The sequence below is a fragment of the Mytilus galloprovincialis genome, chromosome 2 (assembly GCF_965363235.1).
Source record: "Mytilus galloprovincialis chromosome 2, xbMytGall1.hap1.1, whole genome shotgun sequence".
Taxonomy (NCBI): Eukaryota; Metazoa; Mollusca; class Bivalvia; order Mytilida; family Mytilidae; genus Mytilus; species Mytilus galloprovincialis.
Genome location: NC_134839.1, coordinates 21,819,518 through 21,840,422, shown reverse-complemented (window position 1 = coordinate 21,840,422; position 20,905 = coordinate 21,819,518). Strand labels below are relative to the sequence as shown.

General features: G+C 30.9%; 2 protein-coding genes across 3 annotated transcripts; one reads left to right on the top strand and one right to left on the bottom strand.

The window, feature by feature from the left end:
- Window positions 1–260: 260 nt before the first annotated feature.
- LOC143063117 (outer dynein arm-docking complex subunit 3-like) lies at window positions 261–14,439 on the bottom strand. Its single transcript, XM_076235083.1, has 12 exons — window positions 14,264–14,439; window positions 11,282–11,403; window positions 9,210–9,287; window positions 8,637–8,816; window positions 8,103–8,207; window positions 7,391–7,639; window positions 6,989–7,132; window positions 6,326–6,486; window positions 4,501–4,657; window positions 2,294–2,449; window positions 1,651–1,738; window positions 261–1,098 (listed from the first exon to the last, which is right to left on the bottom strand). The coding sequence occupies exons 1-12, from the start codon at window positions 14,343–14,345 to the stop codon at window positions 971–973; spliced, it is 1,650 nt and encodes a 549-aa protein (XP_076091198.1). The 5' UTR covers window positions 14,346–14,439; the 3' UTR covers window positions 261–970.
- LOC143063118 (anaphase-promoting complex subunit 13-like) lies at window positions 14,436–16,642 on the top strand. Of its 2 annotated transcripts, none has more exons than XM_076235084.1 (2): window positions 14,436–14,566; window positions 16,200–16,642. In XM_076235084.1, exon 2 carries the CDS (start codon window positions 16,209–16,211, stop codon window positions 16,434–16,436), a length of 228 nt encoding a protein of 75 aa, XP_076091199.1. In that variant the 5' UTR covers window positions 14,436–14,566; window positions 16,200–16,208; the 3' UTR covers window positions 16,437–16,642. The 2 variants fall into 2 exon arrangements, with proteins under 2 accessions (XP_076091199.1, XP_076091200.1); XM_076235085.1 differs by having other exon boundaries at window positions 14,457–14,514.
- Window positions 16,643–20,905: the final 4,263 nt, after the last annotated feature.

Sequence of the window (20,905 nt, the reverse complement as noted above, 5' to 3'; positions counted from 1 at the left end):
CTAATGTGACCTACCAAGTTAAACACGAGCAACACAACAGGTGCCACACATGGAGCAGGATTTGCTTACCTTTAAGAACACATGAGATTTCAGTAAAGTAGTCTCACATAAGGTCATTACAAACCCTTTTATAATTGGAGGGAAAACAGTTCACACTTATTATCTAACTTGTGTACATCAGGTATGAATAGCTAGTAATTGTCTAGTATTATATCAGATTTAAAAGTTACACTTCTTACTATCCAGTTACACAATTCACAAAGGTTTTCAAAATCGTTTATTCAAATACTTTTGTTTATAAATAGTAACATGATCACAGAGATTTTTAACATAATAAAATAGTACATAAATGTTTAATAAAATAACAACATTTTAAGAATTAAAATAATCTGGCTTTTTCTTTATTCCAACTTTAAGCCTATCTATTGGATTTTTTTTTTTGATTTTTGTTGTTGTTGATTAAAAGTAATCTAAAATACAATATACTTGTTAATTGTTAATGTGTCCATCATGTGAAACAAAATTCAAGCTTACATCAATCAAGTAGTCCAAAAACTTTTACTATCATCATAAAATAAAACCAAAAAAACAAGTGTTTTCAAAGGAATTTGTATATACAATAGTAAAAAAACCTCAGCTGTTATTTCATGGTTTACATTCTTCAAACAAAATCGCACCTCTTATTTATGTCAGAATATTATAACGAAAACACTGACTAAAGTATAGGATACATAAATTCATCCAAGTCTTGGCAACATACATTTGGGTATTCAAAAATTGATGAATATATATTTCAAATTAACTATTTGCTCTTTTTTTTTTAATATTATAACCGTTTTTCCTTCTTATTTCATAGATTTAATATATCTTTACAAATATAATAATTTGCCATTAAAACAATGTTCATAACCAGTAGCTTGTAATAAATTTGAAGAGAAAACAGTCACTGTCTGTAACATTTCCTACTTATTTATTTAGTTTTCTTCTTCTTTTTGGTTGTTCTACGTTTTGTTTTAGAGTCTACGATAAACTGAGATTGTTTCTTAATTGCATTTCTGTTCGGAACTTCTCCATCATCTTCACCGCTGTCTTCGTCATCTGTAAACACAAAATATGTTATCAACTTTCTATACATAATGGAGGTGATCTGTATAATTTACAGTGATTATTTCAATATTTATCGTTTTTCTTTTTTAATTCAAATTTTAAATTTTGAATTCAAACTGTAAACTGGAGCCTGTAAGTCAGGGGTTGTTGTTTGTTGCTGTGTTACATATTTTTTTTTCATTTTTTTTTACATAAATTAGGCCGTTATTTTTCTCCTTTGAATTGTGTTACATTTGGGGCCTTTTAGGTCAATCAGTGTGAACCTGTGTCACTTAAACATGATACATGAGTTCCATACACAATGGTCAACATTGCACAGAGTCCAACGACATCAAATCATAAAAGGTAATAGTTAATAAAAAAGTCCAATAAATGTTACAAGAATTGTCAAATCAAAATGAGAGTATGAGATGGTCAATAGAATGTGATGACTAAGTTTGAAAGTTTTAATACAAGTTTAAATGTGTAACAGACAGATGATTACTATTTCTTTGTCCCTAGATGCATTTGATCAGGAACAAAAAGAAACAAACTGATACATACCTTCAAATACAGCATCTCCTCGTTCTTTCTGTGGTAATTTAACTCTCGTGTTATGTGTTGGTAATTTAGAATCAAAACTAGCATGATACTGAAAAAAAAGAAGAAAAAAGTAAGCTTATGATTTAATGACCCCAAAAAAAAACATGATACATCTATTCATTGATACACAATAAAAAAAGAGATTTTTTTCCAGTTAGTGTTTTTTTTTAATATAAGAAGTGTGTGTGCATTTATAACTTTAGAAAGTTGAGCCTACTTTAGAAGGATATCTCATATATTTTTATTTTTGGTTTACATTGAAAATTATGTCAGCAACCGGATCTATTTTCTTATTTATCTTTCACTGGCAGTTTTCATGTAAGAATTTGGAAAATTTCTGACATAATTTGGACATTACAAATATTTCAAATAAAATCATGTTGGTGAAATTGATTACATTAAGCACAGGCAAATTTGACCTAAAAACTATTGAAATATAAATAACGGAATAAGTTATCACATCAGTGAACCCTGATTATAAAATAGGGAGAAAACTAATTTTACAATCATATGCTTCATTTCTAAAGGGTTTTTAATAAGAAATTTAACTGTCCCTCGTCACAATAAACTTAACCAGCAGTCAGATCCTGCTAAGTATTCTTACCTCTTCCTCCTCCATCTGTTTGAAGACCTCATTCAGATCTTTACCATCTAACTCCTCTAATAATTTCAATAGTTTCTCCTCACATGTTGATAACTGATCCAGGACATATTCATCTGATGTCTGTGGTATCTTAGCAGTAGGCACATGACCTTTGGTCTATAAAGAAAACAATAGCATTGATTAAAATTATGACAGTTATGCTGATAAAGATTTCTGTGGAAGTAAATTTTAACTGAAGCTATATTAAATTTTCTTAATATGAGGTCAAGAATGCCTTTGAATATACTTGTTTGTTTTTATCTTGCTATCCTGATTATAGCCCATATGACAGATTTCAAAACCTCTATTCAGATCTACTTTTCCAAACAAAGCATTTGTTGAATCATACTACCTACAATCATGAAATTTTTTTCAGGGTCTTTTGAAATAATCATGTGGATTAGCTAAGGTCCATACCGTTCATTAAATATTCACAATTCAAACAAATACCTATTAAATTTCACCAAGAATATTTTACTGTTTAAAGAACTGGTACAAGTATTATCCATACAATTTGAAACTGAAAATGTCTTCTAGTTTTATAATTTGCTACTCTCTAATTCTGTTTTCAGTACAATGTATAATATTTTCTCTACAGAAAAAGCACATAAACTGAGATGATAATCAAAGAATAAAAAACTACTCTGTATAGTATTGCTACTAATAAATGTATCTTTACATATATCATATTACTACAGACTGGAAATAAGACAACTATTTTCATAGGGATTTAAAATATACAAGTCAAAGGTCCAACTTTGTAAAAAATGACAATATGTGTCTGTCTAAAAATTTTATTTCATGTACAAATAACTTTATAAAAAATTTGAGTGAAACTCATAGGGAACAACATTCATCTTTAATCTAATATGTCACTTTAAAAGTTATAGAAACCTGGGCCTTGGACCTTAAACTCACAGAAAACACTAATGCATATTTATAACAATTTGACTCTTAAAATTTCAGTAATGATACACACTCTACTATTACCATTTCCATAATTAAGCAAGTTCTTCAAATAAACCAAGTCTTAATTAAAAATGTTCAGTATTTTAGGCAAATTCTTTTTTTTTTTAACAAAAAAGCCCCAAAATGAAATATTTTTGAATTAAAATCAACTGATATAATATGATTTTGGTAATAATAAAAGAAAGAGAAGCTGCTTATCGATCTGTCCAACCTTAATATTTATATCAAGCTGACAATTTGATAAGCTTGGCATCCACCTAAAATGTCCTTTTAAAACAATCAACATAGAGCCATTAAAAGACTTTTGATGGAAGAATGACTAAAAAAACAGAGGAACATAAAGTCATGGAAGAAAATGAACTAATTTTTGTCTATCAAACTTATCAATCAATTGTAACATAAACGTTTCTACAGGAATTCTATACTACCTTTCTCTTATATTCTGCCTGTAGTTTATTATAAAAATATTAAATATATAAATTCTAAATATATAATAATATACAGATGGTTACCATGGAGACAAGAAACTTACTTTGTAACTCTGAAATTTTCAAATTCATAGTTCAATATCAGTCATTTAAATAGTGATTTGAATAAAAATATTCTGAATTTGAGCATCTTGAAGAATTATAATTTTAATAATTAAATTTTGTTATTTGTAATACATGTATAGTGTTTAAGATGGTGCAACACCAGCAATCTAGCACAACATAGAAGGCTAGAAGCTAACTAATACTTCAGCTTATTCAAGTGTTCTACCCATAATGATAAATGTTAAGATCCCGATACTACTTAAGTACTGTAACACTACCATATTCACAGCACAGTACTACAATACAAACATTACATTTCCCACAATCAATGTGGAGTTTTCTCTGAACAACTATGTTCACAGAACTATGTTCACATCTTTAATAAAAATGAGAAGAAAAAAAACTATGAACGGTAGTATTGATATGACCAAAAATATATATTCTCAGTTATCATAACCTTTTACTACATTCTATTTAAACAAGAAGATTCAGATGAAGCTGTCAACTGATACCATTAAAAAACCCAGATTTACCACAATTCTATAAATTTTCAGGGAGAACACAGCATTACCTAGCATAAACTATCTAAAACCAAAGCTTTACAATTCCATTAATTAAGAATCGAAATAGAGACTTCAGTAAATATACTCTTATGTAGAAACTTACAGCTTTAAGAAGATATAACTTGTCCGTTAAATGTTCCACCCCAGCCTTGACAGACACCATGATTGTACTATTCCTCTGTAATTCCTCCTCAGCATCACCACGTCTATCCTCCTCTTTCTGTAAATGTCCCTGGAAATCTTCAAGCATTCTTTCTCCACTACAATATCAAATTTCAACAGTGTCATTCATTCATTCAAAACAATGAACCTTATTTTCTATTATATCTCAAAATCATGCAATCATTAGCAATTGATAGAAAGAATCAGTTGTATGATTGCTAATGAGACAACAACTACCCACAGGAGACCAAAGCATTTTTAATAGCAGTTCTTTATATTTTTGTATATTTAAATTAAAATGTTGTTAAAAACAACATTAAATCTAAGTGCAATGAAAGATTGGACCAGACAAAGAAAAATTTTCATGACTGAAGAAGCTAGAAAGATAATGTGACTGGTATATATCTTTAAGATAATGTGACTGGTATATATCTTTAAGATAATGTGACTTGTATATATCTTTAAGATAATGTGACTTGTATTTATCTTTAAGATAATGTGACTGGTATATATCTTTAAGATAATGTGACTTGTATATATCTTTAAGAAAATGTGACTGGTATACATCTTTAAGATAATGTGACTTGTATATATCTTTAAGATAATGTGACTTGTATATATCTTTAAGATAATGTGACTTGTATTTATCTTTAAGATAATGTGACTTGTATATATCTTTAAGATAATGTGCGACTTGTATATATCTTTAAGATAATGTGACTTGTATATATCTTTAAGATAATGTGACTTGTATTTATCTTTAAGATAATGTGACTTGTATATATCTTTAAGATAATGTGACTTGTATTTATCTTTAAGATAATGTGACTGGTATATATCTTTAAGATAATGTGACTGGTATATATCTTTAAGATAATGTGACTTGTATTTATCTTTAGATAATGTGACTTGTATTTATCTTTAAGATAATGTGACTTGTATATATCTTTAAGATAATGTGACTGGTATACATCTTTAAGATAATGTGACTTGTATATATCTTTAAGAAAATGTGACTGGTATACATCTTTAAGATAATGTGACTTGTATATATCTTTAAGATAATGTGACTTGTATATATCTTTAAGATAATGTGACTTGTATATATCTTTAAGAAAATGTGACTGGTATAAATCTTTAAGATAATGTGACTTGTATTTATCTTTAAGATAATGTGACTTGTATATATCTTTAAGATAATGTGACTTGTATATATCTTTAAGATAATGTGACTTGTATTTATCTTTAAGATAATGTGACTGGTATATATCTTTAAGATAATGTGACTGGTATATATCTTTAAGATAATGTGACTTGTATTTATCTTCAAGATAATGTGACTGGTATATATCTTTAAGATAATGTGACTTGTATATACCTTTAAGAAAATGTGACTGGTATACATCTTTAAGATAATGTGACTTGTTTATATCTTTAAGAAAATGTGACTGGTATACATCTTTAAGATAATGTGACTTGTATATATCTTTAAGAAAATGTGACTGGTATATATCTTTAAGATAATGTGACTTGTATATATCTTTAAGAAAATGTGACTGGTATATATCTTTAAGATAATGTGACTTGTATATATCTTTAAGAAAATGTGACTGGTATATATCTTTAAGATAATGTGACTTGTATATATCTTTAAGAAAATGTGACTGGTATATATCTTTAAGATAATGTTTTGAATATTTTGCTTGACAATTTTAAGTCGAATATGCCGTCCTGATTTCAGTCTTGGCTATTTACTGCCATCATACCTTGAAAGTTTAGCATCACCAGAATATTTCATTTCTTCAAATTCTTGTTGTAATTTCTCCTTATCCTCCTTCAGTCTTGTTATCCCCTTTTCATTATCTTTCTGTAGATTTTCAAGATGTTTTGTTGTATCTCCTTGGTTTTCAAAACGCCTTACAACTTCCTGTAAACATTTACAATCAATTAAAATTTGTTTGTTTTTATTGAAAATCTGTAAATTTACAAATTATTTTCTAAGTTTGACTCATTTGCTTCTGTTTTATTTTTATTTTATTAAAAAGAGTCATGAAAATCTGGATACAAAATAGTTTTTGCAACAAATAATTGACTAATTTTGTGTGGCATGAATTACTAATAAACTGTTGGTTGTTTGTTATCTGTGAATAACTGATGTATTTAATGTTGTCATGTGTTGAAACTTCATTATTTTTATCACTGAAGTAGGACTTAACCCTATATGTTCATTTGCATATTTGTGATACCTCAGACATTTTTTTTAGAAGACCATAAATGGTTAAATGCAAAATTTAAAGTTTTAACTGGTTAAAAATTAGTTATGAAATTAAGAGATGTAATCATATTTTTCTCTTTTCTTGTTTACTGAAAATCTACAGTTAAAATCTTTAACAAATAGTCCCAAGTGATAAACTGGGAGTATAAATTACCATAGTATCAGAAACACCAGTTGCTTCTTTAATTCTTCTGAAAGCTTCTTCATATGATGTAATCTTTTGTTGTTGTTCTTCACCCTGTAAGGCCTGTTTCTCCTGTGGTGTTAGTTCATCTTGTTGAATAGAACCTCTCTGTTGCTAAAGTGTAAAGATGTACATATGCATAAAAAAAATTCTCTGTAATTCACATCGAAATGAAATTTAAATAAAATTTGGAAATTAACATGTCTTCTTTTCAAGTGATAAATCTTTCATTATCTTATTTTTGGCATGCATGTATAGTTGTACAATACAGATATCTAGAAAGTTCAAACTATTCTTAAACTGAATAAGAAATTATATCTGACAAAAATTAAGTTTCCTAAAAAAGTATCTTTCAAAGGGAGATAATCTTACAATTCTTCTTTCTATTCTTTCATGTTGTATTTTCTTTTCTTCAGCCTCTTTCTTCATTTTCTGTAATTCTATTTCTCTCTGTTTCCTTTCTGAGTATACAATCTTTTCATGTTTAGCTAATTCTTCCTGTGCTGCTGTTTTGGAGATCTGAGCATCATCGTGCATTGCTTTGAGTTCCTTCAATTCTGCTTTGACACTTCTGATTTCACATTCCATAGAATCCAATACACTTGGGAATTTTTCTGCTTCCTGTATAAATCAAAACATCACAATTACTTTAGTAAATATGTCTTTTTATTATGAGTATTAATGGATTTTTTTTAAAAGTCAAAATAGACCTGAAATAAATGACATTAATGTGGAATTGATTTTGTCCCTTAAAGTACTGTTGCCTAGTAAAGTGCTGCTCCCTTGTGGGACTGTTTTCTATTTGAATAATACACAACATAATGCCTATGATCAATAGATTTATCGTTCTTTTTAACTGAAAACAATGCTTGTAATTAAAAGAACTTGTTCTTTGAATCTTCTGAAATACATGTACTTGTTTTTTTTAAGATAGAAAAATTATTTAACTTTTTGGATCTTCAGTATTAAAAGTTAAAGATGAGTCAGAAAATTTATTTCAAATAACATTACAGTTCACTTTCCCATAAATCATTTAGCCAATTACCATTTCATTACAAGTTGGTAAACATTTTTTAACACTTACCACACATAATTTTCTATTGATATCTTGGTAAATCCTGTACAAATGTGTGGCTTCATCCATCTTCAGTTTTGTTTTGTCATAACTGTTTTCAAGGTATCTAAGTGTCTGAAAAATAAAACCCAATAAATACATTATCTCCCTTTGAATGTTTTATCATTAATTTGCTCATTTCTTTAATAACGAATTTAAAAAAAAGTCTTACTATGTGCAAAAACTTATACTTCATGTACACAAAGATGCAAGATGTTATGTTAAGCTAAAAAAAAGATGCTAATAAACCAGAATTATAATTAAGTAAATGTCAAATGGATATAAGATGTGGTATGAGTGCACTCAAGGAGACAACTCTCCATCCAAGTCGCAATTTGTAAATATAAAATATTATAGGTCAAATTACGGTCTTCAACACTGGAGCCTAGGCTCACCCAACAGCAAAGAATGTTACACATATACATATATCATGTATATATAGGCTTTTTTTTTAATTACAAAAGTAGTTTATGTATAGCATGAAAAAGCATATAAGTAATTTACCTGAGCATCAACGGATTCTCCTTTATCTGTAGAGACAGCATCAGCAGAGTCCTTCTGCATCTGATCATACCTGGTCTGTAAAATCTCTATCTTCTTTTGTTTCTGAGCAGACTGATGTTTCAATGCATTTAGTTTCTTCTTTGAATCACATAATTTGTGTTTCATTACTGTAATTGCTTGCTACAAACATACAAATAGAATGTCATTCAATATTTCATATTTTTGTAGAGTCAATGTGAGGCTGGCTTCATATTCATTTTTTTTTTTTAATTTTGTATACATGTAGGTTTTGCAATTGAAGGCCTTTTACAACTTAGGATATAACATAAAAGAATTATTCATATTTTTTAGAAATGGTGAGTCCCATGACAAAAATTAAGTAGCCAAGGGTATTCTAAATCTCAACATGAACATCTATGTGGCTTTATGTTGTCAACTTCAACAGGTCTCTATAGATTTAATGTTGATACATATTTTGCAAACAATCTTGTATAGTACAATGCAATGATGGTCGGCCACATTTTTAACTATCATCGGCAAAGTTGTGAAAGATATTTTACAATTGATACTTACATCTCCAGTTTTATTTTTAAATTCAGCTCTCTGTACCGGTTTGTCTTGGAAGGCTTTATTAATGACATGCTGATCTTGCTGTAATTTAAAATAAAATATTTAATTTTTACTTTACAAATAAGAAGAAAAATAGTGAATCTAACATTATGTAGTAGAAGACTGAAAGACAGGGTAATCTAACACATCAAACAGTAAGATATCCAGTTTCTAGCTTGTTTGAGTTTGAGATCTCATGAAATCTCATTATTTGGTGACAGAGTCTTGTATATTTTTTTTACAGATGTCTAAAACTCTGATGATAAAGTCAAAAAAGTAAGAAAAATAGATGGAACTGAAAATTCAACAAGCAAGTTTTGCAGTTGACAATGTCAGGGTTGTCTCTAAGATTTGAAGTAGCAGGTTTATTATAAAAAGTTGGAGGGGTTAATTGTAATGCGGACGACGAAGCCGTTTGCGGCAATGAGCTTGCTCGTCGTGCTACGGCCGGGGGTATAGGGCCCGCTTAAGGGCCCCAGAAAATTTTGAAAAAATGGTGCAAAATCCTGCACTTTGGGGGTCTCCTGGACCCTCATTCACTCCTCTCAAAACATAATTTTTTACTGATGATAATGTAAATTGTTTATTAAAATTTGTAACATGGGTCAACTTTTCTGTAAATTTGATCACATTTATTTGAATATCTAGACTTTCAACTTACAGCTATATATTTGAAGATGTTTGAGAATAGCAATATCATGGTTAAATTTTATTTATTATAGTAATACATCCACCCAAGTGTGACAGGATTAAACTATCCTTTTTTTGTGTGAAAATGAATGTCCAACTTTTTCTAATTTCAACAAGGTTTGGCAGAAATTAAAATCCCTTTTTTCTGTAATCTTTATTTACTTGCATATATAAATATTCTGCAAATTGTCATACCTCTGGATATAAAGTTGAAGGACAAACTGATCAGACAGGGTCAATTAACTGGGGGCACAAAACTATGGGGTGATTGATCCCCTTTAGCGTCTATCTATAGTCCTATTTATTGAGTCGTCACTTCTTTATTATGACTTATAAGTATTCATGAGGCCAGGCAGGCTTTGGACTTATTGAGAGAGACAGATGGGATACTTGGGCACAAAACTATGGGGTGATTGATCCCCTTTAGCGTCTATCTATAGTCCTATTCATTGAGTTGTCACTTCTTTATTATGACTTATAAGTATTCATGAGGCCAGGCAGGCTTTGGACTTATTGAGAGAGACAGATGGGATACTTGGGCAAACAACATTTATAGAAGATGTTGTCATTTATCCTATCTTAAAAGATGTTGGACTTCAGCTATATTTAGTATTTGTTTTGAATACCAATGTTCTGATTGAAGCACTGAAACACCCGACAGTTGACACTGTGACTGGTTGTAGACATCAATCTTCTTTTTGTGTGATACATTTGGTTGAAAACTTATGCAGCCTGTCCAACGTATGTTACAATAATAGTTGACCATCCTAATTTCTGAATTTAAATTCTTAAAACGCCTGATAAACAAATAAATTATACTTATTAAATCCAAAGAAATCAACCGTCGCTGCATAGTGAAAAGATCGGTCAAATTTTAGAACGGAAGTGACAAAATCATCCGAGCGCTTTTTAAAAAAACTCGCAGCGTCGTAGAAAAGCTTTCACCTGTAAAAATGGCCAAAACACTCTGATTCATTTGGATTACTCGATGTATCTCTTGTTCACAATTAAAATCGTGGGACAAAAACTTGTAACGGAGAAATATTGATCTCTGTATGTTTTTTGTCAAAAAGTCAGGTCATACTTGCCGCTAGAGTAGCCGGGTCCACAAGCTGAAGTTGCCGGGGGAAATCCCCGGCCCCCGGGCCCTAAAGACAACCCTGCAATGTTGTGCTGTGAAATATATTCATGGCTTACCATAATAATTTATATGAAGCAAATTACTTGATGGTGAATGATATAGCAAGTTGATTCATTTTACAAGTAAGAACCTCATACACCCAGCCAAAAGATGAAAAAAACCTAGAATACTTTAGGACGAGGTAATGGATCTATGTTATACTTACAGACAGGGAATCACTAAGTTTCTTTCTTAATTCTTTATCTTCTTTTCTCAGTTTTGTGACAGTGTCTTGATTGTGTTTCATAGCATGTTGAGATGTCTCATAGTAAGCCTTTCGATCACCCTCTACAAAATGTACATAGAACAATTATTAAACAACATTAAAATGAAACCGGTTTGGTAATTTCTTTGAACGTATATAAATTAAAAGTTTGATAAACAAAAGGATAAATATTTTGGGTAGTGCTGGGAACTGATATTATTTTCTTACATATACATAAAGTCAAGTGGGCATCCCAAAGCCTGAAAGGTTCAGGTAAAATTTTGACATCATAGTCAGTGTTCCAGCTAGGATTTCAAAAGGGCAGGGTGCCAATCCTGAAAAAGGGCATTTAACATGTGATATGATAATATGAAAATTTTAAAGGGCATGTTTTAATAAATGTATTAATCAAACATTGTGTTTATTTGTTGAAATCACTGGTTTTACAAGAACTACATCATAAGCCCATATAGAACTATATAGGCTGAAAAACTTGTCAAGCAGCTTGTCACACAAGTTTTGCACAGTTAAGCTTTAAATTTATATGCAGCATGTTTTGAAAGGTGTCCTGCTTCATTCTGTTTCTATGGTCTGACACACTTTACCAGTTTCACCTTTCTACCTCTGCTGTGCTTAATGGCAATACAGCACAAAACAGCTGTCCTCACTAAATGCACAATGTTAGGATATAGGAACAGTGAAAATTTGTATTAAAAATAAAGAAAACAGAAAAAGATGACAAGGGCACCCTACCAACACTACTACTAAGAACCTCTTTAACTTTTCCTATAACTCATACCTAAACATATATATTCAATTTCTTAATCAAGAAGTATGTAGACATATTTTAGAATATGTTTCAAGTGGGTTACTCAATGCTAGGAAAAAATCAGATTGAGTTATCTTTCTTTATTCAGGTGTGCTCCTTCTTTCCAGGATTATTAACAGTACGTAGAAGATGTAAATATGATCAACAATATGGCGGCTAATTTTGTTATTATCATATCAAAAACGAGGGCAGTCAATGACAAATACGTCTGAATTTTCTATTTATTTCATGGAGAACAAGTTAAACCATGTCTGCCACGAGTTGTTTGTGGTTTTTCACTTTCTGGCATTATGTTTTCTCCATGAAACTACGATAAACATTGCAAATTGTGCCCAATTTGTCATATGCACATTTTTTCAAAGATAATTGCCAACTAACTGATTCTATTTGAATGAATTAATGTTGATGATCATTAATGACCCATCAGATAAACGGATTACCTATAACAACAGATTATGACACCAGCTGTAACCGTTGATTAGCTTGGGGTTGAAACAAAGTCATTTACTTTTCGCCAGGTAAAACTTAGTAATTAACGGATCATATCATACGAACAAAATAATAAACAATCTATCTTCAAATTGGCAGGGTGCCCTGGAAACTATAAAAAGGGCACAGGGCGGCCCTCAGGGAAAGGGCAGGAGCTAGAACCTCTGAAAACGGCCTAGCTGGAACACTGATAGTACAAAATATCTGACGCTACAATGCCATTGGAAAAGTGATTGTTGTATGACATCAATCTCCAACCTGCACAGATTGAACAGATTCTCAGGTCAACCGACAAAGATTTCAAAATAGTGATACACATAATTGAAGGTCATAATGTATAGAGTATAATTAGTATTCACGGATCTCCTGTTGTCCACAATACTGGTATAAAAATTTTGTACCAGTATTGTACCAGTATTGTGTTTTTTTTTTTAAATAAACATTACATAGAGGTTGTGAAGTGTAATAATTTGCTTGAATTTATTAAATAATAACTCAGATAATAATAGGCTTTTATTAGCAATTATTTTATATAATTAACAATTGTTTGAATAATGTGTGTTAATTACATCAATATATTAATCTTATGTTTATTTTTACAAGTATATCTGTATCTGTATTGGTACGTGTAGAATCCTGTTTAGGCTTTTATACACGGTATATTAATTATTTTTAACTGGTTTTTAATTGATTTCACAATTATCATGATTATCCTCTATAATCATGATAATCTTTTTGAGTTCACTTAATCACCCTTTGATCTTCAATATCTAATTTTTCATTATACACCTTAAAGTCAAAAATACAACTACAATACTGGTACATCAGTTATGTACCAGTATTGCTGTTCTTTTTAACAAAAGTTACAATACTGGTACAAAAAATTTATACCAGTATTGTGATCACCAACTACAGGAGATCAATATTCACCGTAATTATCGCTATTTAGAAATCTGTTCTGCTTGTTTTTTTGACTAAATACAATAATCACATTCCATAGTAGTGTCATATATTTTCTATTAAGACGTCAAAATTTTACGGGAATTTTTTGTTGCCAAGTAATGGCGGACAAATAGTGATAAGATGTATCCTATTGTGAAGTTTTGGCATTTATTTATATGAATTGATTGATTAATTTTTTGTTTTTAAACGCCACATTTAATCACCTCATTTTCTGGCGGTCAGTTTTTATTGGTGGAGGAAGCCAGAGCACCAAGAGAAACCACAGACCTTCAATAGGAATTAGTACTGACAAACCTAGTCAAGATTAGAGTCGAGTGCACCCGCCTGAGCGGGGTTCCAATTCACAACCTCTGTGAAGACTGGCTTGTGATTACAGTAGTAACTAATTAGCCCACTTGGCCACCAATTCAAGGCCCCTTATTTATTTGAATTTTTACCATCTTCTGTATTGGTATTCAAACGGTCATGACTGTAGGCATGAAAGAATTCAAATCTATTTCAAAATAAATAAAAAATGTTTAACTGCAATAATTCAGTCATGCCTTAGAAATCAACAAAGTGCATATCAGAGTTATTTCTGTGCCGTAAACATGGCTATATTTGTCAACAATAATGTTTGGATTGAATAATTTATTGTCAATATTGTTTTAGTCTCGTCTTACCAAGGAGTGCGATCTTTGCCTTGAGTTCTTCAATTTGTTCCTGAACAGGCCGCTGCATAACGGTGTTTCCTCCAACCGGCATCTTGATGATTACAAACGGACAATCTTTTGCACAGTTTGTTGTCCACTTTTAAGTTTGTTGGTGCGTCTCCAAGGTGCCCTCAAAGTGCGCAGGTCCAAGTGGAGCTAACTCGACATGATGAATTGTCTCCCTTGGACTAAATTGTATTGTTTATATTTTTAAGTGTACAGTAGATATATATATAGATAATTAACAACGGATTACGTGGAGAATAAGTTGTAGTAACTAATGTGATTCGGTCTCGGTTAAAATTTAGTAAAAAAAATCAAGGATTTGTCTATTAAATTATATATTCACACAGCCCGGGTCACACAGGCACTATCGCCCTGATCTACATGTTCGCCTAGATGTACATGTTCGCCCTAGGTCCGTTCGCTCTGAGTTCGTTCTCCCGTAGAGTCAATTGGCACTCGGTTTGTTATCCTTTCTTATAATATAATAAAATATTAATATTATTAACATTGAAGTTTAATAATCTTGTTCAACAAATATGTAATATATGGTGTCAGTGGCGAATCCAGCCAATTTAAAAAGAGGGGTTCCCAACACAGGCACTTGTTTCTATCCATACGAAGGTCGACTATCCATATAAATAGAATATGGATAGTCGACCTTCGTATGGATAGAAACAAGTGCCTGTGGTTCCCAACCTAGAGTAAAAAGGGGGGGGGGATTCCAACTATATGCTCCCATTCAAATGCATTGATCGGCCCCAAAAAAAGGGGGGTTTCAACCCCTGGAACCCCCCCCCCACTTTTGGATCCACCACTGGGTGTAAATTCTTGAAAAAGCTTGTGTTGGAGCATTAATTGTCTATGATAATTATAATTCTCACTGATCATGCTGATTGTTGTAACATGCATATGGTCATATTTGTCTTTGATGACAACAAAAACAGTGTTTTATTTTGGTAAAACAAAAGATTTGTATAGTAGCATCTTACTAGCTCCAGTCATGCTTCAGTGATTCCCTATATAATCAACCAAATTTTTACAACAAAAACAAAGGGGTGTGTGCAGGCCCCCTAGATATGCCTATGCTCCAATATGTCTATTGGTAGTTTTTCACTTTTTAAATATATGAAATGTAGAGAGATTTTGCAAACAAAAGGATAAATTTATGCATTTAAATGAAAAGTTAAAATTTCCATCTATGAAATAGCCTGAACTAAATATTTTATTGTTTAAAAAAAAAAGATCAAGATGAAACTTGCATCTTTTTATAAACTATATTCAAATACATATATGTTAAAAATGTTAAAAGTGAGTTAAAATACCAACATTTATCAGTTTGGGCCAAAATATGAATGCAATGGCATCCCTGTTGTGTACAAAAGAGAGAAAAAAACAAAACATCTACATGATCTAAAGCAACAGATAATGATAATTCATCTGGTAAAGTTCCTCCTGCTTGATTTGACAAATATCTGATGCATTCATCATGTCTATTGTAAATATAAATAACCTACATGCAAATGACATGTAAATCATGGTAAATTGCTGAATACAACATGTACAATATTACAATGAAGTATTTTAAGTGTATACATTGTAAAATGATAGAAATCTATTCTTTGTGCTCGAAAGCAGTGGGATTATTTTATTTTATTATAATAGTGCAGTGTAACAGCCTACAGGTTTTCACGATTTTCAGGACTGAAATAGGGCATATACATGTAGATAAGGAATTTGTCAAACTGATTTGTTTTAAACAAGATTGCACAACTTTTTAAAATTTTTGTATTTCAAAATGTTACAATATTCCTTGATGCATACATTGTATACATACATCTAAAAAATTCCCAATTGTATTTAAATGTAAGAGTTTTTTAATAATCTTAATATTTTTTTGTAGACAGATAAAATGGACAGTGAAGTTTGTCGAGATGGAAGATTAATGGACTTAGTGGACGAAGAATGGAGAAAAGATAAATTACCAATGGAGGATATTAATGTTCCACAGATGGAATTACCAGAACTTGAACCAGATAATGGACCAACCAATGAGACACTTACTGAACAGGAACAAAAGTGGACAGACTTAGGATTATCAGTTTTACATGAACAACCACCAACTACAACCAACAATTAGATGAATAAGAATAAATCTTGGTGTATTTCTTGAATGACTATCAAATCATCATACATGTGATAGGCAAAAAGGGAACTGTTAGGCAATGACTATGAAATTCTTCTTGCATATACAATGTAGCAGAAAATATACAGTAAACAAACATAAATTTCAGCAATATCATGAATATGTAAAATAATTATTAAACTGAAAAAAATAGAAAATTATGAGGATGACTTTGCTTTTGTTTTCTTGATCAATACTTCATTGAGACAAAATGGATACATGTACATATGTTTTTTTTTTTATGGTAAAAATTATCATTTTTTATGCCCCACCTACGATAGTAGAGGGGCATTATGTTTTCTGGTCTGTGCGTCCGTTCGTCCGTCCGTTCGTCCGTTCGTTCGTCCGTCTGTCCCGCTTCAGGTTAAAGTTTTTGGTCAAGGTAGTTTTTGATGAAGTTGAAGTCCAATCAACTTGAGACTTAGTATACATGTGCCCTATGATATGATTTTTCTAATTTAAATGCCAAATTAGAGTTTTGACCCCAATTTCACGGTCCACTAAACATAGGAAATGATAGTGCGAGTGGGGCATCGGTGTACTGTGGACACATTCTTGTTTCCTGTAGTGTTACACATGTATAGTACAAGATATATAAAATTAAAAAAAATCAACTAATTTAAATTGATTATTCACAAGTTGATTATCAGCACCAACTGAAAAATCTGAAAATTTCTCTAATATTGTGAAATCAGAGTGAAATAAGCCTACATTTTATTTAAGTTTTAAACCAATTGTTTAGAGACGTCTTACGATTGAAGGTCTTTTCACCTGTCTCAAATTATCTTTAGAATAAAAATATAAATCTTGCACGGATTCCAAGCTTACAAAGTTTGTAATATTTTTTTGGTGAAACAAGGAGATATTTACATGTAACAACTTCCAGTTGACCAGGTCTTCTACACACCTGATTACATAAACTTAATAAAAGTCAGACAGACCTAAACACCTTACAATTATTCAATACACCAAATTTAGCTGGCCTATTGCTAAAAGCACACAAGAAACAGACCAAACCATAAAACTTAAAACTGACCAATTAACCATGAAATGAGGTCAAGGTCAAATGAATCATACCAAATAGATATGCACATCTTTGTAATTATTCATACATCAAATTTAGTTCAACCCATTGCTAGAAGTATCTAGGCAATAAACTTAATCACATAACCTTTATCTTTGATCACTGATCCATTAACTATGAAAATGAGATCAAGGAAAGATGACACCTATCTGACAGACATGTTGACCTTACAATCATTCCATGCACCAATTTAAGTGGAACTACTGCTTACAGCTTCTGATCACTTAAACTTTAACCTTGGTCACTGATCCATGAAATAAAGTTATAGTCAGGTGAATCCTTTCTGACTGACATGTAGTCTTGCAAGGGACCCATATACCATTTTTCATGTACATAGTTATCTTAGTTTGATAACAAGTGAGTAATTCAAATGACAAAAAAGTATTCTGTGAGTATTGCATGTTACATGTTGTCTGCTCTTTGGTTGGGTTGTTGTCTCTTAACATATTCCCAATTTCAATTTTTAATTTTATCGTCCCCTACTGGTTAAAAATTCCTTGTATTTGAACAAAAATTCTAACTTGATCTATAACTTGTCATGGCGTAAACAATATATTAACAAAATATTAAGTCAATATCTTTAAGCCTGACGTTAAAAAATGTGGAAAACTGACTACCTGTAAGTGAATTTTTAAAGTCCAAGGACCATAACTGCATAAAATCTTCAGAAGGGAACAAAGGTCGAATTTGTTCTATAACTTGTGATGATAAACCTATATACCAATTATATACGCTAGTGAAGTTAGTATATTGCTGCTAAGGTGAGAAAAAATATTAAATTTGAAATCATCTAAGTTGTCATAGATAATGATACTTAGATGCTTGCCATAGGTCAAATTCAAAATTAAAGAACCTTAGTGAGCACGCTCACATACCCCACGTCCCCACACTGTCATTGGAGAAATTAAATACGTATAAGAAAAAAAAATTGTATAAGAAAAAATATTGAATAATAATTTCCTGTCAACATACACATCTACATAGTATGTCCTTATTATCTACAAAATTTCATGAAATTCTGTTGTGTGTTTTCAGAGGAGTTGAGATGACAAACTGTTGCAGAAGTACATTGAAGCAAATAAGTTCAAAGGGGCGTAACTCCTAGAAATAAAATTGAATCGTAATTTCCCGTCGATATGCACAACTACATAGTATGTCCTTATTATCTGAAAAGGTTTCATGAAATTCTGTTGTGTAGTTTCAGAGGAGTTGCGATGACAAACTGTTGCAGTAGTACATTGAAGCAAATAAGTTCAAAGGGGTGTAACTCCTAAAAATAAAATTGAATCGCAATTTCCCGTCGATATGCACAACTACATAATATGTCCTTTTCATATAAAAAGATTTTGTGAAATTCTATTGTGTGGTTTGAGAGGAGTTGCGATGACAAACTGTTGCAGTAGTACATTAATTAAATAAGTTCAAAGGGGCGTAACTCCTAGAAAAAAAATTGAATCGCAATTTCCCGTCGATATGCACAACTACATAAACTACATAGTATGTCCTTATTATCTGAAAAGGTTTCGTGAAATTCTGTTGTGTGGTTTGAGAGGAGTTGCGATGACAAACTGTTGCAGTAGTACATTAAAGTAAATAAGTTCAAAGGGGCGTAACTCCTAGAAAAAAAATTGAATCGCAATTTCCCGTCGATATGCACAACTACATAGTATGTCCTTATTATCTGAAAAGGTTTCGTGAAATTCTGTTGTGTGGTTTGAGAGGAGTTGCGATGACAAACTGTTGCAGTAGTACATTAAAGTAAATAAGTTCAAAGGGGCGTAACTCCTAGAAAAAAAATTGAATCGCAATTTCCTGTCGATATGCACAACTACATGGTATGTCCTTATTATCTGAAAAGGTTTCGTGAAATTCTGTTGTGTGGTTTGAGAGGAGTTGCGATAACAAGAAATAGGACTGACGGACTGACTGACGGACGGACGGACGGGTCAAAAACATTATACCCTCCGCAACCCGTTGCGTGGGGTATAATAAGAATAATACATAAAAGTGTAGGAGCTATATGAACAAAAGGGACCTTAACAGAATAGACAAATTCAGATTAGGTCAACTTATGCCAGAGTGGAATATGACCTTAGTAGTCTTATTTTCTTAATTGTACTGTTTCCCTCCATTTTTAATAATAAGTAAATAGAAAAAACATAACAATAAAGTTTATTAAACATGTCAGAAAAGATGTACAGAGTAAACTAATGAAACAAAACAGAGAAAAAGTATCACAATCTTATATATATATATATATATATATATATATAGTACAAAACAGATTCTATTTTATAAATAAATTATTTAGTGCCCTTGTAGAATGAAATCAGAAGAAACTTTCAACTCTTTCAGTTTGTTGTCTACTTTTTTAAAAAATAAATCTATAAATATGATATTTTCCATTTACAAGTAGGAGTAAATGAATAAAATATTTTACTTTACTGTAGATTCATTATTATGTGTGGAGTAACAATTTTTGTGAATTTCATTAAAATTTTAACAGGTTGTATACAGACTTTTACTAAATAACTTAATAGATATAGGAAGATGTGGTGTGAGTGCCAATGAAACAACTCTCCATCCAAATAACAATTTATAAAAGTAAACCATTATAGGTCACTGTACGGCCTTCTATATATAACAAATAAAATATACATGAAAAATAGTATTTATATTCAATCCACAAAAACTGATACCCTGGAAAGACCTGAATCCACAGTATTTGAATAAAGTTTATAATTCTAAATATCTTTGGCAAAGTTGTCAATCACCCTCTGAAACTTGTTTTGTAAAAAGTCTTAAACGGTGAAAACTCAGATTCTTATACGTGTATACAATGATGAGAGTTTTTAACGACCTTGACTGGCTATAAAGCCTTCACATGGTCGGTATACATAGTATCAATTACCGGTACATATACAAGAAATTTGTGTATAAAATAGATGTGCATACAAGAATAAGTACATAATTTACACCTTACACAAAACATTTTACAGTACACACAGGGTAATTAACCAAAAACTATTCCCAATCCCAAAAGTGATTGTAGTCAATTGTGGATGATCCCTTTCTATATCTCTCTTGATATATGGTTAATGAAACAGTTTTTTTTATATATATGAAACAGGGTTTAAGTTCAAGATGTTATCACCTTCAAAGCATTTGTTCACCAGCAAGTGACTATCCATATAGTGTGTACTGTGTAACCTATTAAAGACATAATCTCAAATACATAGAAAATATTAACCATATATACAAATCACAGAGATTTTAGATCATACAAAATGAATTTCATGTAAGTGGTCAATTCATTATATTGAGATACATTATTAAGTAT

What these genes read in the sequence shown, in the direction of transcription:
- LOC143063117 (XM_076235083.1), bottom strand. Translation starts at nt 14,345, where the DNA reads ATGCCGGTTGGAGGAAACACCGTTATGCAGCGGCCTGTTCAGGAACAA. An exon ending in GAGAATCCGTTGATGCTCAG is followed by an intron (nt 8,208 to 8,636) that starts GTAAATTACTTA and finishes TTTATTTTTCAG; the next exon opens with ACACTTAGATACCTTGAAAA. An exon ending in TCAATAGAAAATTATGTGTG is followed by an intron (nt 7,640 to 8,102) that starts GTAAGTGTTAAA and finishes TGATTTATACAG; the next exon opens with GAAGCAGAAAAATTCCCAAG.
- LOC143063118 (XM_076235084.1), top strand. Translation starts at nt 16,209, where the DNA reads ATGGACAGTGAAGTTTGTCGAGATGGAAGATTAATGGACTTAGTGGAC.